Source organism: Leguminivora glycinivorella, chromosome 1, assembly GCF_023078275.1.
Source record: "Leguminivora glycinivorella isolate SPB_JAAS2020 chromosome 1, LegGlyc_1.1, whole genome shotgun sequence".
Classification (NCBI taxonomy): domain Eukaryota; kingdom Metazoa; phylum Arthropoda; class Insecta; order Lepidoptera; family Tortricidae; genus Leguminivora; species Leguminivora glycinivorella.
In genome coordinates, this window is record NC_062971.1 from 15,523,677 (window position 1) to 15,541,402 (window position 17,726).

Here is a 17,726-nt window from a genome sequence, read left to right on the forward strand (position 1 = left end):
TTAAGTAAATATTAGAAACGCATCTAAATTACCTCCCTGTGTGATAGCTTAGTTGCGTTGCTGTAACATAAAAAGATAACGGTCTGTTCAGCTGTAGTATTTTAAAACGTAGGTATATGTTTTGAAATTGTTAGCATTAACCTGTATTTACATATTTAAAAAAATTGGAAGCTTTGGTAAACAGACGCCACGACAAAGTCACTCCTCTCATCCCACGAGGGGATGGGGCAGGCAACAACTCATAAAATTAAGCGATTTGGATGTGAGTTAGTCTAACTGCGAGGATCGCCGCGTTAACAGCTCGCTTGTTGTCTCCCTCACACCCACACACGCCCGTATTCTCGTACACACCCACACAAACGACTAAACGCTTGGTTCGTTCAGTGCCACGGCAGAGTCGGCCCGTTCCGCGCAGACTTGACATCATTAAAGTGACTCTATTGTTCCGTTCCCGCGAAATGCGTTGACATTACAATTCGGAAGTGCAAATATTCTTTGTTCAAAATTAGTCTTTTTCTTTTAATTTGTGCTAGTGTTGTGACGAACTTTGGATGTGGATACTCTGTAAGTGAATTATATAAGTTGTAAATTACTTTTTATCAGTTTGTTTTGATTTTATAAATTGTGACGTTGTCACATTAATTAGATTTTAGCAATGCAATAAAGTTTTATTGATGTCATTTTTAATGAGTTTAGAACTTTCTACGGCTCATTAGATATTCATTAATTCTATTAAAATTGAATATCATTTGAGTTAAATATCACTTGATGGATTCGTCTATAAATATTTATTGCTTCAATATCGATTAGGGTCCATAGATTAGGGTCCATTGTAGGTTTAGATACTATAATCTTAAAAAAAACTTGTATGCAATCTGACAGTTCAGATCTGTCAGTGTCTTGTCAGTGTCAGTTTGAACTGTCAGATTGCACAAGTTTTTTTTAAGTAGGCTTAGATATGTATTCGTCATTTATGTTATGGGCGAACGTTTATCGATATATCGATATTGTTACAAAATTTTAATTTCGCGCCTTTTTTAGTGACATGATTAATTAAGATTTGCTTGACTGTCTATAGATACGTATCTACATGTATACAAGCTTGTGCCCGTGACTTTCGGCCCGATTCAAATTTCAGAATACGTCAAAATTTGCTCTAGATACGATGGGAAATCCAATATCCTATACATGATGAATTGATGGTATGTCGTTCTGGAGCTCTTTTTGATTTATCTTAAAGTATGAATCTGGTCATCTAAGTGTAGAATCACGATATTAAATTTATACATACAATATTAAAAAAACTATCCTATTACCCTAAGTTGCCGAACCTCAAACTCAAACCATACCAATTCCATCTAAATCGGTTCAGCTGTTTAAACGTGAAGAAGTTACAGGCAGACTTACATTCGCATTTATCAGTAGATTTGTAGGTACAAGCATATAGGTAATAAATAACAAACTACTTGATAACATATTATTTTTCAATGACTTCAAGGTTTTCGTACTAGAATGCTTCATCATAATCATACGGTCAGATTAAAGAAAAAAAAAAAAAAAGAATTAGAGATGGGCCGAATACGGACTTTGCCGAATACGAATATTCGGCCGAACATTCGGTTCAGCTGTTACCGAACCGAACATACGGCCGAATATTCGGTTCCGCCATATTTTAAATCCTGGCTTAGAGTTTAAAACTTTTCAATGATTGGTTAGTAATGAGTACTAAGGCTCTTAATGTTCCTATAAAGTGCATAACAAAATTTTGGTTTTTGTATGTTAAGCTACGTTATTTCACTTTTATACATAATTAATTAATTATTGTAAGTACTTATATTTTAACGCATTTTTAAATCCCTTTGGTGGTCCCTTAGAATCCTGAAATAGGATGTCATTATCCGATGAATTACGAAACGACATTATCCGATGAATTACGATTTATTTACTTTGTTTATTCGGTAAATATTCGGCAATATAACCGAACTATTCGGCCGAATACGAACATTGAAAAACTTGCCGAATATGCCGAATACCGAATATTTACCGAATATTCGGCCCATCTCTAGAAAGAATCTATGTAAATAGCTTCCCACCAGAGAAACGTCTTTATACCTACTTTAAATGAAATTATGTAGAATAAGAATGCTACAAATATCAACTGCCTACGGCTGCCATACGGATACCAACTTTTTATAACATAGTCGTTTATATAATGTATATGGTTGAACACTTTACAAGTCGTTAAAAAGAGGCTATTAAAGTATCTTAATAGCTTAAAGTAATTAATTCGTATGGAAATCAAAGATTGTTGTGACTTTTCGCGACGCATTCTGGTCAATTAAGTGAACTACATCAAGTACATACGAATTGAAAATTAATAAAAGATCCACATATACTTAACTATAATTCTTATACTTAATCCTTAAACTTAAAAGCTTGAAACAAACCAAAGATATTAGAATGGGACTATAAAAAAAAACCGGCCAAGTGCGAGTCGGACTCGCCCACCGAGGGTCCCGTACAAACTTTCTTTCAAACTACCTAGTTAAAATAATCTCATGTTTTCATATAACTCTAATGACTTGACTAGAAGACAAAAGTATAGGTACTAATGAGCATTATTGTGTATAGCGCCATCTCTTCGTGAATTCGCTAACTAATTTGCGCGACCTGTATACTATGTTGGTTTTTCAGGGATAATTCTTTATAATGTTAACCGATTTAAACAGTTTTTACTTTATTGGAAAGAAGACGGTTTACGTAACATCTCGTATTAATTTGAAGTACGATATACATTCGCAAGGGTGAGTAACTTGAAAGTAAAAATATGAAAAGTTTTTTGTGAATAAAAAAAAAGTTTCCAAGATACAAACACGATTATATTTTTCCTGTAATATATTGATTTAGACTAACACGATTTGCACTCATAATTTTAGAACAAAACGGGACTTAATCGCGTAAACACTTACATTTATATTAGGCCCGACGTTTCGAACATCACATTATGTTCGTGGTCACGGGTAGACTGGCGAGGAATTGCATCGATTATATTTTTCCTGTAATATTTAGCATAAAACCAATGTTTCCTAAAATTTTCATAATTTTTAGTTAGTAAACTTCGGAGATAAGGGGGGGGGGGGACGGTATTTTTTTTTTACATTTTCCTTCAAAATTCTTTCTTTTCCACAACAAAAAAATTATAAAAAATAGTTTATTTACGTTCAATTTGCGCTCTTTCTAACGATATTCCACTTGATCTAGTAACTTGAAATTTACAGTTTGCCCCCCATTCATTTTGGCCATTTTCTACAATTAAATTTCATAAATTAAAAAAAATTATACTTTCTATTTGTAGAGGTTTACAATGTTCATAACTATTCCAAATTTCATGTTGATAGCATTAGTAGTTCTCGAGATATTTAGGAATGTGACAGACGGACAGACAGACGGACAGTCGCACCATAAGGGTTCCTGTTTGTACCTTTTTGGTACGGAACCCTAAAAACAAATCATTAACAATATTAATTTGGTTTCAGTAGTTCTTGTTAGCCAAATTAAGAAAATAGTTATTTGTTATACTAGGGGGCAAAGTTGTATTTTAACGCCGAGTGTGGAATTGAGAAACAAAAATTGCAAGTGAAAGGATTCTACAGTTGAACCACGAGCGAAGCGAGTGGTTCGAGAATAGAATCCTGAACTTGCGAGTTTTTTAACACACGAGAAGTAAAATACATTTGCACCCGAGTGTAACACAAAACTTTTCCCCTCACTATAGCGAGGAAACTACAACGCAAAAAATGCGTTTATCACTGCTTCCAGTAGTTCCACAGGCGGTAAATCATCTTTATTACTAGATTCACCTACTTTTATCAATTTTAAAGCAGTTAATTTGACTTTATTCAAGGTCAAATTACTTTACCCACTATTGGATAAAAGGCGTTTTTACCCGCTGGTATTAAAGGACAAAACAAGTGTTTCCGAGCTAGTGAGGGGAAAAATAATAATTACTATACTGGGTTTTTTAACAAAAGAATGAGATGAGAAAATATAATTTGTAAACGGTATTATTTGCTATTATTATAGTTCTCTTTTGTTTATTTTATAAGTATTCATATCAAATGTTTATTTAAGTTCGGATCGGTTCTTTATGCATTCAGTTAAGTGTCAAGTTTAAGCCGTGAAGAAAAGGAAGGAATTATGTAGGTTTCCTGCTCCGTGTAGTGCTGTGGAGAACTATTATTTTCGAGCCACGCAATGTTAGACAGGGTGGGCAAAGTTGCAGCATTTGACAGTAGGTTATATACCTACTGTCAATTTTTTAACCGACTTCAAAAAAGGAGGAGGTTCTCAATTCGACTGAATGTTTTTTTAATTTTTTATTTTTTTTTGTATGTATGTTAATCGATATCTCCGAGAATCGTAGACCGATTTTCAAATTTTTTTTTTGATCGAACGGGTATAACCCCGATATGGTCCCATTGGCACCAAGTCGTGGTCTGATGATGGGATCTTGGAGAAATCGAGGGAACTCTTCAAATGTTATAGGCACATGTAATGTTTTTTGTGTATTTTTCAAAGGTGCACCAGTATTTGCGCCTGATGGTAATAATTTTATGTGGCTGAGCTGATGATGGAAGGTCAATTCCTCAATGGTTAGGAGTTAAAGGACAATTCTTTCACTACTGTACATATATTCGGACTGATACATATAATATCACTAGGAACCACTAAAAATCAACAAATAAATTAACTTTTTACCAAAAAATAAAACCGCCTTCAAAAAAAAAGCGTGTTACAAAACACGGAGAAACTAAAAAGCCAAAAATAATAAACCTCCGAATTCAGATTTCTTATCGGATTGCAATAATCTAAACATCCAAATTATAAACAACTCAATTATTTTTGGAGTCGGGACCAGCCTGCGTATGGTTGGGTAGGGCAAACAGGAAATAGCAAGGCGACGAACAGGTCTGGTACCGACTACAAAAATAATTGATTTGTTTATAATTTGGATGTTTAGATTATTGCAATCCGATAAGAAATCTGAATTCGAAGGTTTATTATTTTTGGCTTTTTAGTTTCTCCGTGTTTTGTAACACGCTTTTTTTTTGAAGGCGGTTTTATTTTTTGTTAATTTATTTTCCCCATATGGGAAAATAAAAATAAAAATATCCATACTAATATTATAAATGGGAAAGTGTGTGTGTCTGTTTGTTTCTCCGTCTTTCACGGCAAAACGGAGCGACGAATTGACGTGATTTTTTAAGTGTAGATAGTTGAAGAGATAGAGAGTGACATAGGCTACTTTTTGTCTCTTTCTAATGCGAGAAAAGCCGAAAAAGCTAGTATAGCATAGTTTAAGGACCTGTAATTAGTACGAGTTTAATTATTAAATTATTGGCACTATTGGCAGGTTTGAATGAATGGTAGGTACCTAATATAATTTATAACTATGCTTTATTGTCGTAACATAATTATTTTAGTTGTATGTCATGCACGTTGGATGTCGCAAATCGTGTGGAGTGGAGGGTGAATTAATCGCTAATAATGCGTGCACTGCGGCCTAGTCGATATTATTTGAAATGTGTCAACTGTCAAATAACTAGTGTATCTCAATGGGGTATGGGGTAGTCCAAAAGCAGATTACCTATCATAAAGCTTCAGAGAGGAACAAGCAAAGTATAAGCTTTTGACGGTTGCCAATCCTGTTGCCACGAGAAAGTCTTTAGTACAGTCAACCAAGAAAGTGGTTCACCACTTTTCGATTCTATTTTAAACACAAAAGGTCGAAAAGTGCTAAATCACTTTTTTGGATGACTGTACCTCTAATATTTTCATTCAAATTTTGTACGGAATTTTTAAAAGCGAGCCAAACGGGACACTTCCACAGCTTATCTAAGCAAAACCCATAGGAATGTACAGTGAGCTACGAAATGGCATGGAGAAATTATGAATGAATTCGTACCATGCACTATTGAAACTCACTGTACGCTATATAGGGACTCAGTGGACCATACTCATAATCGATCATACCTAATCATTTAATGCAACCTATACCCACACGCGTGGGTGCGTCGAAAGCTTGATCAAACTTCAAAATAATATTCACTATCTACTTTTCAACTATCTCCATATAACTTGATAATAATGAAAACTAATCGTATTATCTGATTGATGTTATCACAGCAAAATTAGCTATTTGCAGCAAACGGCCTAGCTATTGAAATATAGGTAGTTAATGGGTGTGTTAGGTGCCTAGGTAATTGATTATTCGACGCAATTGTTTTTATGATAGTGGACTAAGCATATACATATAACCCTCATTTATTTAAATTGAAATCAATAAGTGACACTAAATGACTATTCGTCGCGACGGAATTACCCATCCTAAATAGATGATTATAAGATTTATAAGGTAGGTAGGTACCTACTAAATCAATTGGCCTAGTGGACGGTTGCGGGACCTTATTTCTCGTGGTAATTTGCCTTTTTTTTTACAGTTTCCGTGCGCTAATTACCACATTCAAGACGCATTCTGCAATTTTTATTTATAGTAAGGTACAGCGGGGCAATGGGCATGGCAGCGGGGCATGTTTAGTTAACCACATAAAACATTTAGTAGAACATTGCTATACACATAAACTTTTGCTGTGATATCTCGATACAAACTTAATCGATGGCGATACGCACGTACAAAGTCACGGAAGTCCTGTCCGACGTGTGTGGGCCCTTTGATATCAACCGGTCGACTTTTATTCATCAGTAAATTAATAAAACAAGATCCACAGCTTTATCACCATGGACTAGAGTGTCATTTACAGAGTTCTGACGACATGTGGACGGTTATGATTTAATTTAAATAGAGAACGTCGGAAGTGGCCATGTTCGCAAATCCAATATGGCGGGCAGCGTTTGACAAGCCGTGTTTGATGCCCCTTAATTGTTACATTTCCGCGCCCTTTTTTGAAGTTGTTTAAGTTGTCTTTGATTTTAATTAGTTTTATGAGGTAACATAACGTCTATTGGCACATTTTGAAATGATTTATGCTTCTTTTGCACATTTTTGGGCACGTTTTCAAAGAGACTAAGCATGTAAAATGTTTTTGAAGATTATTTATTTATAGGTATTTAATTATTTATTGTTAAATAATTATCTTTCGGCAGAAATATGTGACTATATGACTACGCCCCATGTTGCGGAATTTCGTAGAACTATTGTCTTCATACTAATCTGAACTGTCACCCCATACATCAGAGTAACAGCGCCCTCCTGACAATAGTCATATATATTTCTGGTCAGGATTTATTTTATTAGGAGAAATAGGGTACAACATAATGAAACAATAAAAAAAGGTTACCCACTATGTTAACTGCAAGAATTATTTTGTCATATGAGTACTACTAATCTACTTGCCAACATACTACAGCTTTGGGTGTTTTGGTGGATACAGCCGGAACAACTATTTTAATTATCAACTAACTATTGACCGATCCCTACGTTTTAACGTTTAGATAAATATATCAGTTGCTTGATGACCACTTAATTGAAATAATCAACACTTAAATACAAATTTTGCAAGGCAGCTCTTTCTTGATTGCGTCATTTGACGCCCTAAATAATCAAAACACGTTTTAATTATTAACGTTAAAGTAAACACAGCCTGCTTAATGTCGTATTTAACACTTCGACTGCTATGAAACGGCCGCTCAGCCACAAGTTTTTAGTTAATCATAATTATGTGTTAAACTTTACTACCTAATTAAGACCTTAGTAACCAACTAGTCAAGAAATAACGATATTTGAAGAAATGTCGCTTTTGATACTGGCAGATCTGTATCATACTGTAGTGTCATCATAGGTCATCATCATCACTCAACACAAATTAAACACATTCGTTCAAAAACGGCAATCTGACTTCACAAACTCCAATAGATTTAAGTACCTAATAATTATGGTTTTAATCAGTTATTTAGATGAACAATTACGCATATGTATAGAAGTACTAGTAATTAGGTTAGTAAAATTTTCAAAGTAACTTTTCAAATATTTCAATGACATATAAAAAATAAGTTATTTTTGTCACCGACCCACCATAGAAAATTTAATTTGTTAGTTTCATACTATTATTTAGTATAGTAGAAATATTTTACATGATGCAGCGAAAGTGTTAGCTATGTAAATGTGCTACATTAAGTATAATTTGTCATAATTGTCTCGACTATCGATTGCCTCGGCGACTGTATGTCTGCCGTGTCAGTGGTGATCTTTATATTATATTCATACTTGTGTAACGTTGGTTCCTATAATACTTAGTTATTGGATTACATTTTTTTAAGAAAACAAACAGTAACCTTGCCAAACAATCAAAATATATGCTTAATCGAAAGATTTGTTTTAATTACTTTTTCTCAAACATGGTATGAAATATTGATGTTATGTGCCTTATAATTGGCAGCGAAGTATGACGTTGCAGGTGCGGCTAGGACGATTGATAGATAATGGAATTTCATACAAACCTTGCAGGCCAAGGCCGGCAAAGTCTTCTGTCAACTAGGAACCCTTATAGTTTTTTTCAGGCCTAGTCCGTCTGTCCGCCCGTCCGTCCGTCCGTCCGTCCGTCCGTCCGTCCGTCCGTCCGCGGATAATCTCAGTAACCGTTACCACTAGAAAGCTAAAATTTGGTACCAATATGGATATCAATCACGCCAACAAAGTGCAAAAATAAAAAATGGAAAAAATGTTTTATTAGGGTACCCCCCCTACATGTAAAGTGGGGGCTGATATTTTTTTTCATTCCAACCCCAACGTGTGATATATTGTTGGATAGGTATTTAAAAATTAATAAGGGTTTACTAAGATCGTTTTTTGATAATATTAATATTTTCGGAAATAATCGCTCCTAAAGGAAAAAAAAGTGCGTCCCCCCCCCTCTAACTTTTGAACCATATGTTTAAAAAATATGAAAAAAATCACAAAAGTAGAACTTTATAAAGACTTTCTAGGAAAATTGTTTTGAACTTGATAGGTTTAGTAGTTTTTGAGAAAAATACGGAAAACTACGGAACCCTACACTGAGCGTGGCCCGACACGCTCTTGGCCGGTTTTTAATTTCCAAACACAGATAATTGTGACATAACATCCAGGTATTTAGCCAATTAAAAAAAAAACTATAAGGGGCTTTATAGACGTGCCGACTGCAACTGGTACGGGCCCTAGACAATATTTAATTTTGGGTGCGTTTTCATACAAACAAAATTTTTTTCGTTTTTTTTTGAATTTTTTTTTACTTTTTGTTTTTTTATAAGCGTATACGGGGCATCAAAGGGGAACGAAAATTCGATTATTTTTGCGCTACGACGCACCGTTTAGGAGATACAGCCATCCAAAGTTACTATTTTCAGTAGACTTTATTTATTTCATACCATGTTTGAGAAAAGCACTATACAATATACATACCTCGGCGGGAAATGGGGTTTCCCGCCTCAGACATATCCGGCCTCGCTTCGCTCGGCCGTCTATATGTCTTCGGCCGGCAACCCCCTTTGTCCCGGCCTCTGTAGTAATGTACTATTGATGCGTTATTGATAAAAAAGACATAAGTAAAAAATAGACAAATCGTGTCATAACAAACATTAATTATAATCTGCACTTTACCTACAGTACAATAAAATTAGTAGGTAATAAAAACAAGCTTTGCAACGCTTATCTAAATCTTGTTTAGGATCTTAAGCATCTTCTACCGTGGTCTGTAGGTAATCATAAGAGAAAGATTACTTACTTACATTAATTTAAATCGTGATCAGCATTTCGGATGGCTGCACTACTTAATCCAATTTAAATAAGTAGCACCATTAATTATGAAATAACAATAATAACTAGGTGAGTCCTCTCAGTGGGGAGTCGATGAAAAATCGATGGTAAAGAAGATCGATTCGATTGTCGAGTAACTTTCTAGTAATCGATCGATTTATCAATTGAAATAATTACACAATGTTTGGGTTTGTGCTACTATTTGGGTTCTTTATTAAATACAAAATTCTATAATAATAACACAACATTTTACACAATTTAATACCGACATCCATTCGATTATAACTGATTTACTCGTAGGTTTTGATAATTAAGTATTTCTTCTTCATATGCATTTTCCGCTCTTTTCTAGTGTTTTGCTTGTAGCTAGAAATTGGTAGGTACTTCCGATGGAAAATTTGTTCTAATCATGATGAAATACACACTTTTCCGGCGGTTTTCATGATGAAATACTTTTTACGCTGCCATTTTTTTGCACAGTTCCTCTGATGGAGCAGATTCCGATAACAAGCATTATACATAAATGAACCAAAAGAAGTATAGACGTATTCCACCTTCTGGAATTTAATTAATTAAAACGCTATTTTTGTTTATAATTTGATTAGTCAATCGTTAAATTGCGAAGTCACAGTTAGTCAACATACTTTATTAATAAAACATTATGACTTTATGACAATGTTGGCCCCGTGAAGCTATTACAGTATTTGTTCTGGCTATTGCTGTCCATTACAAAGGGTATCGATTTACCGTGAGAACGCCACCATGCGTCACTAACTTACACCTATCTTTAATATTTAATCTCTTTACTCTGTAAATAACTGAATAGGTACTAATTGCCATTAGAATATACTGCTTTATATTTTAACTTACATTCATAAAAAAATACAACTGAAAAAAATTACGGTAGGAAAAGAAAGATGATATTAGATGCGTACTTAGATAATTGTATAATTTACTTATACAATGTTTTTAGTAATTTAATATAAGTAATAGTAACGTAATGTATTGTCATGTAACGTATAATTATAACTTATACAAGGTTATAATAAAATTTACAATACAATTGTAATTTACAATACAAATGTTTCTGTGTTACGACATTTTAATCGACTGTTCGTTATACTTAGCCTCTCTAAAAAAACATAATTGATGCCTTTGCCTGTTTTCTATTTACTCTCCAATTCAAAAATCACACAAAAACAAGATACAAAAGTAATAAGGATCAGCGGCTGAAAGTATGAACGTGGATACATAAACACAGCCTGCGTCGTTTGATGATATTACTCTCACATTCGAAGTTATTAATAGAATAAGCACTCGTACAGATAAAAGTCCGCAATCCCCTGCCGATCGATATACTTGTCGACGTGTAGATGTAATTGTATGCGTATAGATGGACACGTTCGGTGATACAACATGTTTCTGCCATGAGCTTTGTTTCAATTTAGTGGGGTTAGGGCTGCCACTAAAAAGAGCGATGTGATCAAGATGAATTTTAGGCAAGTATCCCAATAGGTACTAAATCTAGATAGGATTCTGATAAATAGGCCGCTGCATACATAAATATTAAAAGGTATTTCCTTAGCTAATAAAGTTATTTCAATTACTAGAAATTACGAAAGTACGACATGTAATTTTTATACTCTGTCCCATTTAAAGTTAAGTGACTTTATAACCATCAATCGGCAGTAGTTGGCATTTAATAGCTATCAACAATCCTCAAGTACCGACCGCATCCAATTTAAAAACCACGATCAATTTAACGAGCCATAACTACAAATATATCTCAAATTATAACACATTAACGATAACTGACACTGGCTCGTTGCCGCGTCGATATCAAAACCCCACATAAACAACGCCGAGCCAACTGAGGGCGCAACCCTAATATCTCTTTGCAATAAAAATCAATCAGCATTCACCGATGAGACTCACACCAATTGAAAAAAGCCTTTATTCTATAACCAACCGAGTAATTTATGGGGTAAGGTCCAAATTACTTTGTTGATCGTGACTGTGCGAGTAAGCACAGTTAAGTCGACAAGATGAGTTGCCATTGGCACAAGATACAGCACGGTTTTATTGTAGCGTTCAGGCGCGATTGTACCTTTCATTGTTTCTTTCCTGATTTGAATAAATGCTTTACGTTTTGTGGTAGCGTACTTATTTTTTGATAATTTTGGGTTTTTAATGACATTTTAGACATTTTGTAACATTATACCTACTTTTGTAAGAGTACGCAACGCGACAAATTTATAATCACGTAAGAATGTGTATTTGCCATTTACTTCAAAAAATGTTTTGAAAATAATTCCGTACTTTAGACTATTTAATATACGTTTATTAGCTATACCTATATGCATATACGATGCCACTTAAATATGAGCCATCCGATTAATGGCCTACAAAACTGTTTGGATTCCCGCTCTGTTTGTTTGTTCACCGCGCAATTAGCGCTTAAGTGTATCTAAATCAATCTCTCAATACCGCATGTGTTGCAGGAAACATCAAACAGCATCAAACGCCGCACAGCCATTGAACCGATCCGATCATAAAAACAAACATGACATACTATTTCCGGACCTGAACAGAAAAGGACACACATGAGCGAAGATACCGAGAAAGAAAGAGACATGCAAACCGTCGCCTACAACACACCCAATGTTATAGAACAAGCCGACAGCAGACTCATAGAAGCTCACAATTTCTGCGATGCAGATTATTTAGATAGCGAAAGAATTGAAGTAGACGATGATAAAGAACTAGTTATAGCTGACAAATCTCAAGAAGACCAAATAGATGATACTAATCAGAACATAGATGTAGGAACAGAAGAAAAAGTACAAGATTTTGAGCTATCATGGCACCCGCACGTTTACGGGAAACCGCCAAAGAAGCCTACACCGCATTCGATAGAATATATATTAGGGTTAAATCAGAAGTCGACCGTGAGCCAGTTGATGAGTGTGAAGAGGTTCGAGGTGAAGAAGCACTTGTACAAGAGTGCCCAGGTGCAGACGGAGCGAGTGATGAGTGTGCACAAGAACAAGCTTCAGGAACAGCTTCTGCAGAGAGTGAGAACTAGTGAGTGTGAGTTCGTGAAGGAGGAGCCGCTGAATCTCTCCGTACCCAAGAGAGAATGGGAAGAAGAGAAAAAAGGTGAGTTAACTAAAATTACACTTATGCATTGCAGGTGTTGATGTCTTTAGAATCAGTACGCCAATACTCTCGAGTCTGCTAAAAATTGTTTTGGGTTCTTGACCGCAATTTTAGGCCGCAATACGAGTAGTTAAGTATGCAATGCAATGTATGTTTAAAACAATATTTATTTTGAACGCACGATGTACGCTACTCTTTGTTCAATTCAATTTATAACATACAAAATGCATACAGAGTAAGCAGATTCACCAAAAGAAACTTACCCGTGCGGGCGTTAAACAAGTGGTTGATATGTAGGCACAAGATTCCATATGGATCAGAAATGTTATTATCATTGACTTATTGTTTGAGAAGTAATAATATATGTAGTAATTCCACATAAGCCGTAGTTAGGTATCTCAAAACTAAAATAAATAAATAGAGATTCAATATCCATCGTCGCCTATCGTTTATCTGCGCTGAATTAGCCCCGAGAGCCACTCTAACCACAATTAACCTTTCAAGAAACACTACGCTGTACTTAATCAATCAGTATTAATGCGCCTGATATACCGACATTCTAATTTTATATCATCATCTCCCATGTGTACCCAGACACCTATTAGACGAGCGCATTCGATAAATCTATCGTACATTCGACCAAAAGGTTCTGAAGCACTGGATCTATATCGTTACATTTTAATAGAATTTATACTTTGTTTCTGATATGCAGATGAGAAACAGAACTAGCATAGTATTTTGCTCCTTATTACTTGCTAATTGGGCGTTGAAGGTATTTCTTACGTAGTATATCAGTCAGTGCAAGCAATAATTTGAACGTGGAACGTCCAAGCAATAAGCTATTGGTCGATGCAGCTGTGGCGGCCGCGTCAGGGTTGCCAACTTATTTTTAGAAGTAAATTTGTTCAGATTAATGGCAGTTGAGATGTTAATATGGGTTTATTGTCGCTATCGAAAATGGAACGTTTATTACCTGTCGTTTTTGTTGTTTTGTCTGGCTTGCTTTATTACTGGGGTTCAGCACGAAATATGATGATCGACGGAGTATGAGCCCAACGAGATGACAACATTGATAACTAACTGGCGCATTCTGTTCATTTTATGAAACAAGAATACACCTGTAAAATAGTAAACCGAAGTTTTGATTCAAATCAATGGTTATGCCCAAAGTGCCAATGGTTTTTAATATGCACAAAATACACAAATTCTAACTAAATTGTGACTTAAAAACGAAAGGAAGATAAAGAAGATCCTAGTGAAGAAAACCAACATCAAAAGGAGGGGCGTCATTTCTATGTAAAAGCCCACCTTCCAAAAAACCCTGTTTAGGTTACAAAAATCGAGATGCATTCGCACTTAACCGTTTTAATCGTTATTTATTTTTGTTAAGGTACTATTTAAGGCGACTATGGAATGCTACGATTAATAGTTTCGCATTTTATGCAGACGTTGGGAGATTGGATTTAATGTTTAATGGTCGTGACAGTAAAAATATAGTATCCTTGGAAGTTACTTTACTTACACCGTCTTTTATGTCTACAGTAAACAATTATTAAGTGGGTAATACGAATACTTTTTTGTTGACTTGAACAATCAATTATAGTATGAGTAATAAACTGGTTAGGAAAATAGATACTTAATTGTAAACTCCTGTCTATATTTACCGATATATGTTTAACTTTTTAAGTGTAAAAAAATATTGGGCCTCAAAATAATTATATTAAAATATTTTCAATAAATTATATTATTATCTATGCACATTTTTTTTGTACTTTTATGACAATGCATGTTAAGGATTTACCATTGTTTGGCTTTTTGACGAAGCTTGCACATAGCTAATAACGAGTTTGTGTTCACCTGACGAAGCCTCAACATTCTAATTTGCTTAACTTGTCACTTAATCATTTCAGTAATGCTTGTTGCATAGACCAGTATGTGTAAAGGATATATTTAAATATTACTTAAGTATATAAATATTTAGTATGGCCATTGTCATTGTTTTTTTTTACACATGTAGCTATCTAGGTTACTTTGTTGTCCACGCTTTTGACTTACCTAACTATAGGACTGTATTAAATAGTTCAAGTCATGTCAATCACTTTATTAGCACAGCACCAATAGACCCTCGGCAGCACTGCAGGTTTTTGTGCGCATCGCGGTCGATCCTCTAGCTGGGCTACGCTTCATATCTCTTTGGCAAACGTTCAATATTGTTTTGTAATTTGATGAGAACAAGTTTAGGTACAGAGATGTACACGCAAGAAGGAATGGCGACGCATATACCGGGTGCCCGGTAATTAATGGACAACCTTTTAACCACCAAGAGGGCACCTTATACTGGTCCAGAAAATCGACTTTCAGGTTTAGTAAAAGTCGCCTGGTTCTCGAGATTTTCACACTTTTTAAAATTTTAGGTAGTAAAAACCAGGCGACTTTTACTAAACCTTAATGTCGGTTTTCTGGACCACTATAAGGTGCCCTATTGGTGGATAAAAGGTTGTCCATTAATTACCGGGCATCCTGTATGTGATTGTGCACGGGAAAACGTCCCACTTTGTAGATTGCTATAAAGGCGCTTTGTTAGTTTATTCATATATAGATACAAGTAAATTTCGCCTTAATGGTAACCGACAAAGTGGGACGTTTTACTAAACACACTCACATATGTACATGGATGACTAAGATCTTCTGCACGAATACTAAACGCTACCTCTTCCAACTGCTGGCAGGTTTAATGTCCAGTTTTTTTTACATTTTTTGTTTTTGTGAGTAATAAGTACCAACGCTTTTAAAATCTAAGACGTAAGGTTTATGACACCAAATTCTAAAAATTGAAAATTTAAACTAAGATCATATAGGGATCTATAAACTACGCTACCATGAAATAAAAATAGAAAATTATTTTTAAATAATATTTTTTAAAAGTGAACTGTGAAATGATTATCATGATTTGCGTTTTTCATATATATTATATAAACTATATATAACCCTACAATAGAAACCCTAGTACGTATGGCCTATTGGGCTGCATTCGCGTGTACCTACCTAAACTTTTTTTCACGTGTCACCTAGTAGTCAATCGTGTAAAGGAAACGAAATATTTAATCAGACTTAAGTAAAAAATATTTTATCTAAATATTGAGATTAAGCAAAAAAAAAAGCACGACTGAATTTTTTAAATGTTGTAAAATCGAGTTGTTTCACTTCGTTGGCTAAAGCGGAGGGTTGGAAGTAACAGTGCCTTTTTGTCAAAAGCCCTCTGGGAATGCTGTTGCAGGCATAAGCTGAGCCTTCCATTTCATTTGTTTGTGTGCTTTTTTATTGAACGATATCATAACATGCATATCCATACTTCATATATCTTAAGCAGATGTTTGATAATGTTTCTATGGAAATCTCTTAGAGCTTCTGCATTAAATTTAGAAAGTGTGGATTCCTAAATTAAATAAAGAAATTAAATATCGCATCTGTATGATACGGAAAACAATCTGCAAATCACAAAGTCCTCCTTAGTACAGGAAGTTGGAGTTGCAAAATGTGGTGAGCATTCCTAACAGTTAGGTATTAACAACGTTAGCAATGCAAATTATCTATCCACATGCAAGTTTAGCTAGATTAGAGCTGTCAAATATGCCGCCATTTTGTTTTTGTAGGCAGTTAGTGTTGCCAGTCGATAAATACAGGATAATAGCGCTATTACGGCCAACTTGTTGGATGCAAATTGCATAGCTAATGTGCGAGCGGCGATTTATTGCGCAGTTACTGATCTTTGAAGATCCAGACTTTAAAATACATTCATTACGCGTAGTCTACCGATTGAGACCGGGTTAAGCTGACTGTCGTTTACTGCAGTTATAGCTGCTAATCATTGATTTATTTATAAATTAGCAGTACTGGCCCTTTACATGGTTGTGGTTAAGACATAAATAGGCTGAGGAGCAATGAATAGACAACTTATGAGGAAATCATAATTATAGGTACTCAATCTTAATGTAGGTCGGAATTTATAATTTACTAGCAACCCGCCCCGGCTTCGCACGGGTACTATACCTACATGTAAACCTTCCCCTAGAATCACTCTATCTATTAAAAAAACCGCATCAAAATCCGTTGCGTAGTTTTAAAGATTTAAGCATACATAGGGACATAGGGACAGAGAAAGCGACTATGTAGTGATGATAGTGATAGACTGTGGTACTACCTATTTAAATGCTTGTAAAAATCGGTAACAAATCCTATACCTCAGCATTGAAAATTACACTAACAAATATGTAATACTCTAAAATAAAATACACAAAAATGTAATACTTACTCTAAAATAAAATAAAAATCGTTAAAATGTATCTGCTTGACTTATTTCATTAGCTAGGATAATAAAGTAGAAAATTATTTCAGCGAAATATTTACCTAAGCACTTGAACCGCTTCAAAAACACGGAATAATAAAATGGACAGAAAGCAGTTCCCGCTAAACACTAATTATACCGCGCCCCGTGGTCTCCCGGGAGCACCTTTAATCTCGCCCGGGGTTGCCAGGGCAATAAATCCTTGCGTAAGCGCATCTGCGGCTGATGGACTCCTTTGAGCTGTTATTCATTTAATTTGACATACTATAAATAAAATATTATCTTACGATTTACTTGAGGATAAGTAAGCTGTTGCCACGGAAATCTAAATTTTTAGGTAAATCTTTGATGGACCTTTCTATAGATGTTCCTATTGGTCGCATATAGTTATGAGACCAATGTGGCATTTAC

General features: G+C 34.9%; 1 protein-coding gene across 1 annotated transcript in view; it reads left to right on the forward strand.

Moving 5' to 3' along the window:
- Positions 1-306: 306 nt before the first annotated feature.
- Positions 307-17,726, forward strand: part of LOC125229286 (homeobox even-skipped homolog protein 2-like) — a 109,858-nt gene continuing 92,438 nt past the window's right edge. The window contains exons 1-2 of the mRNA XM_048134083.1: positions 307-564; positions 12,313-12,970. Of these exons, the coding sequence (XP_047990040.1) occupies positions 12,415-12,970 (556 nt within the window). The 5' untranslated portion in view covers positions 307-564; positions 12,313-12,414. The remainder of the gene's footprint in view (positions 565-12,312; positions 12,971-17,726) is intronic.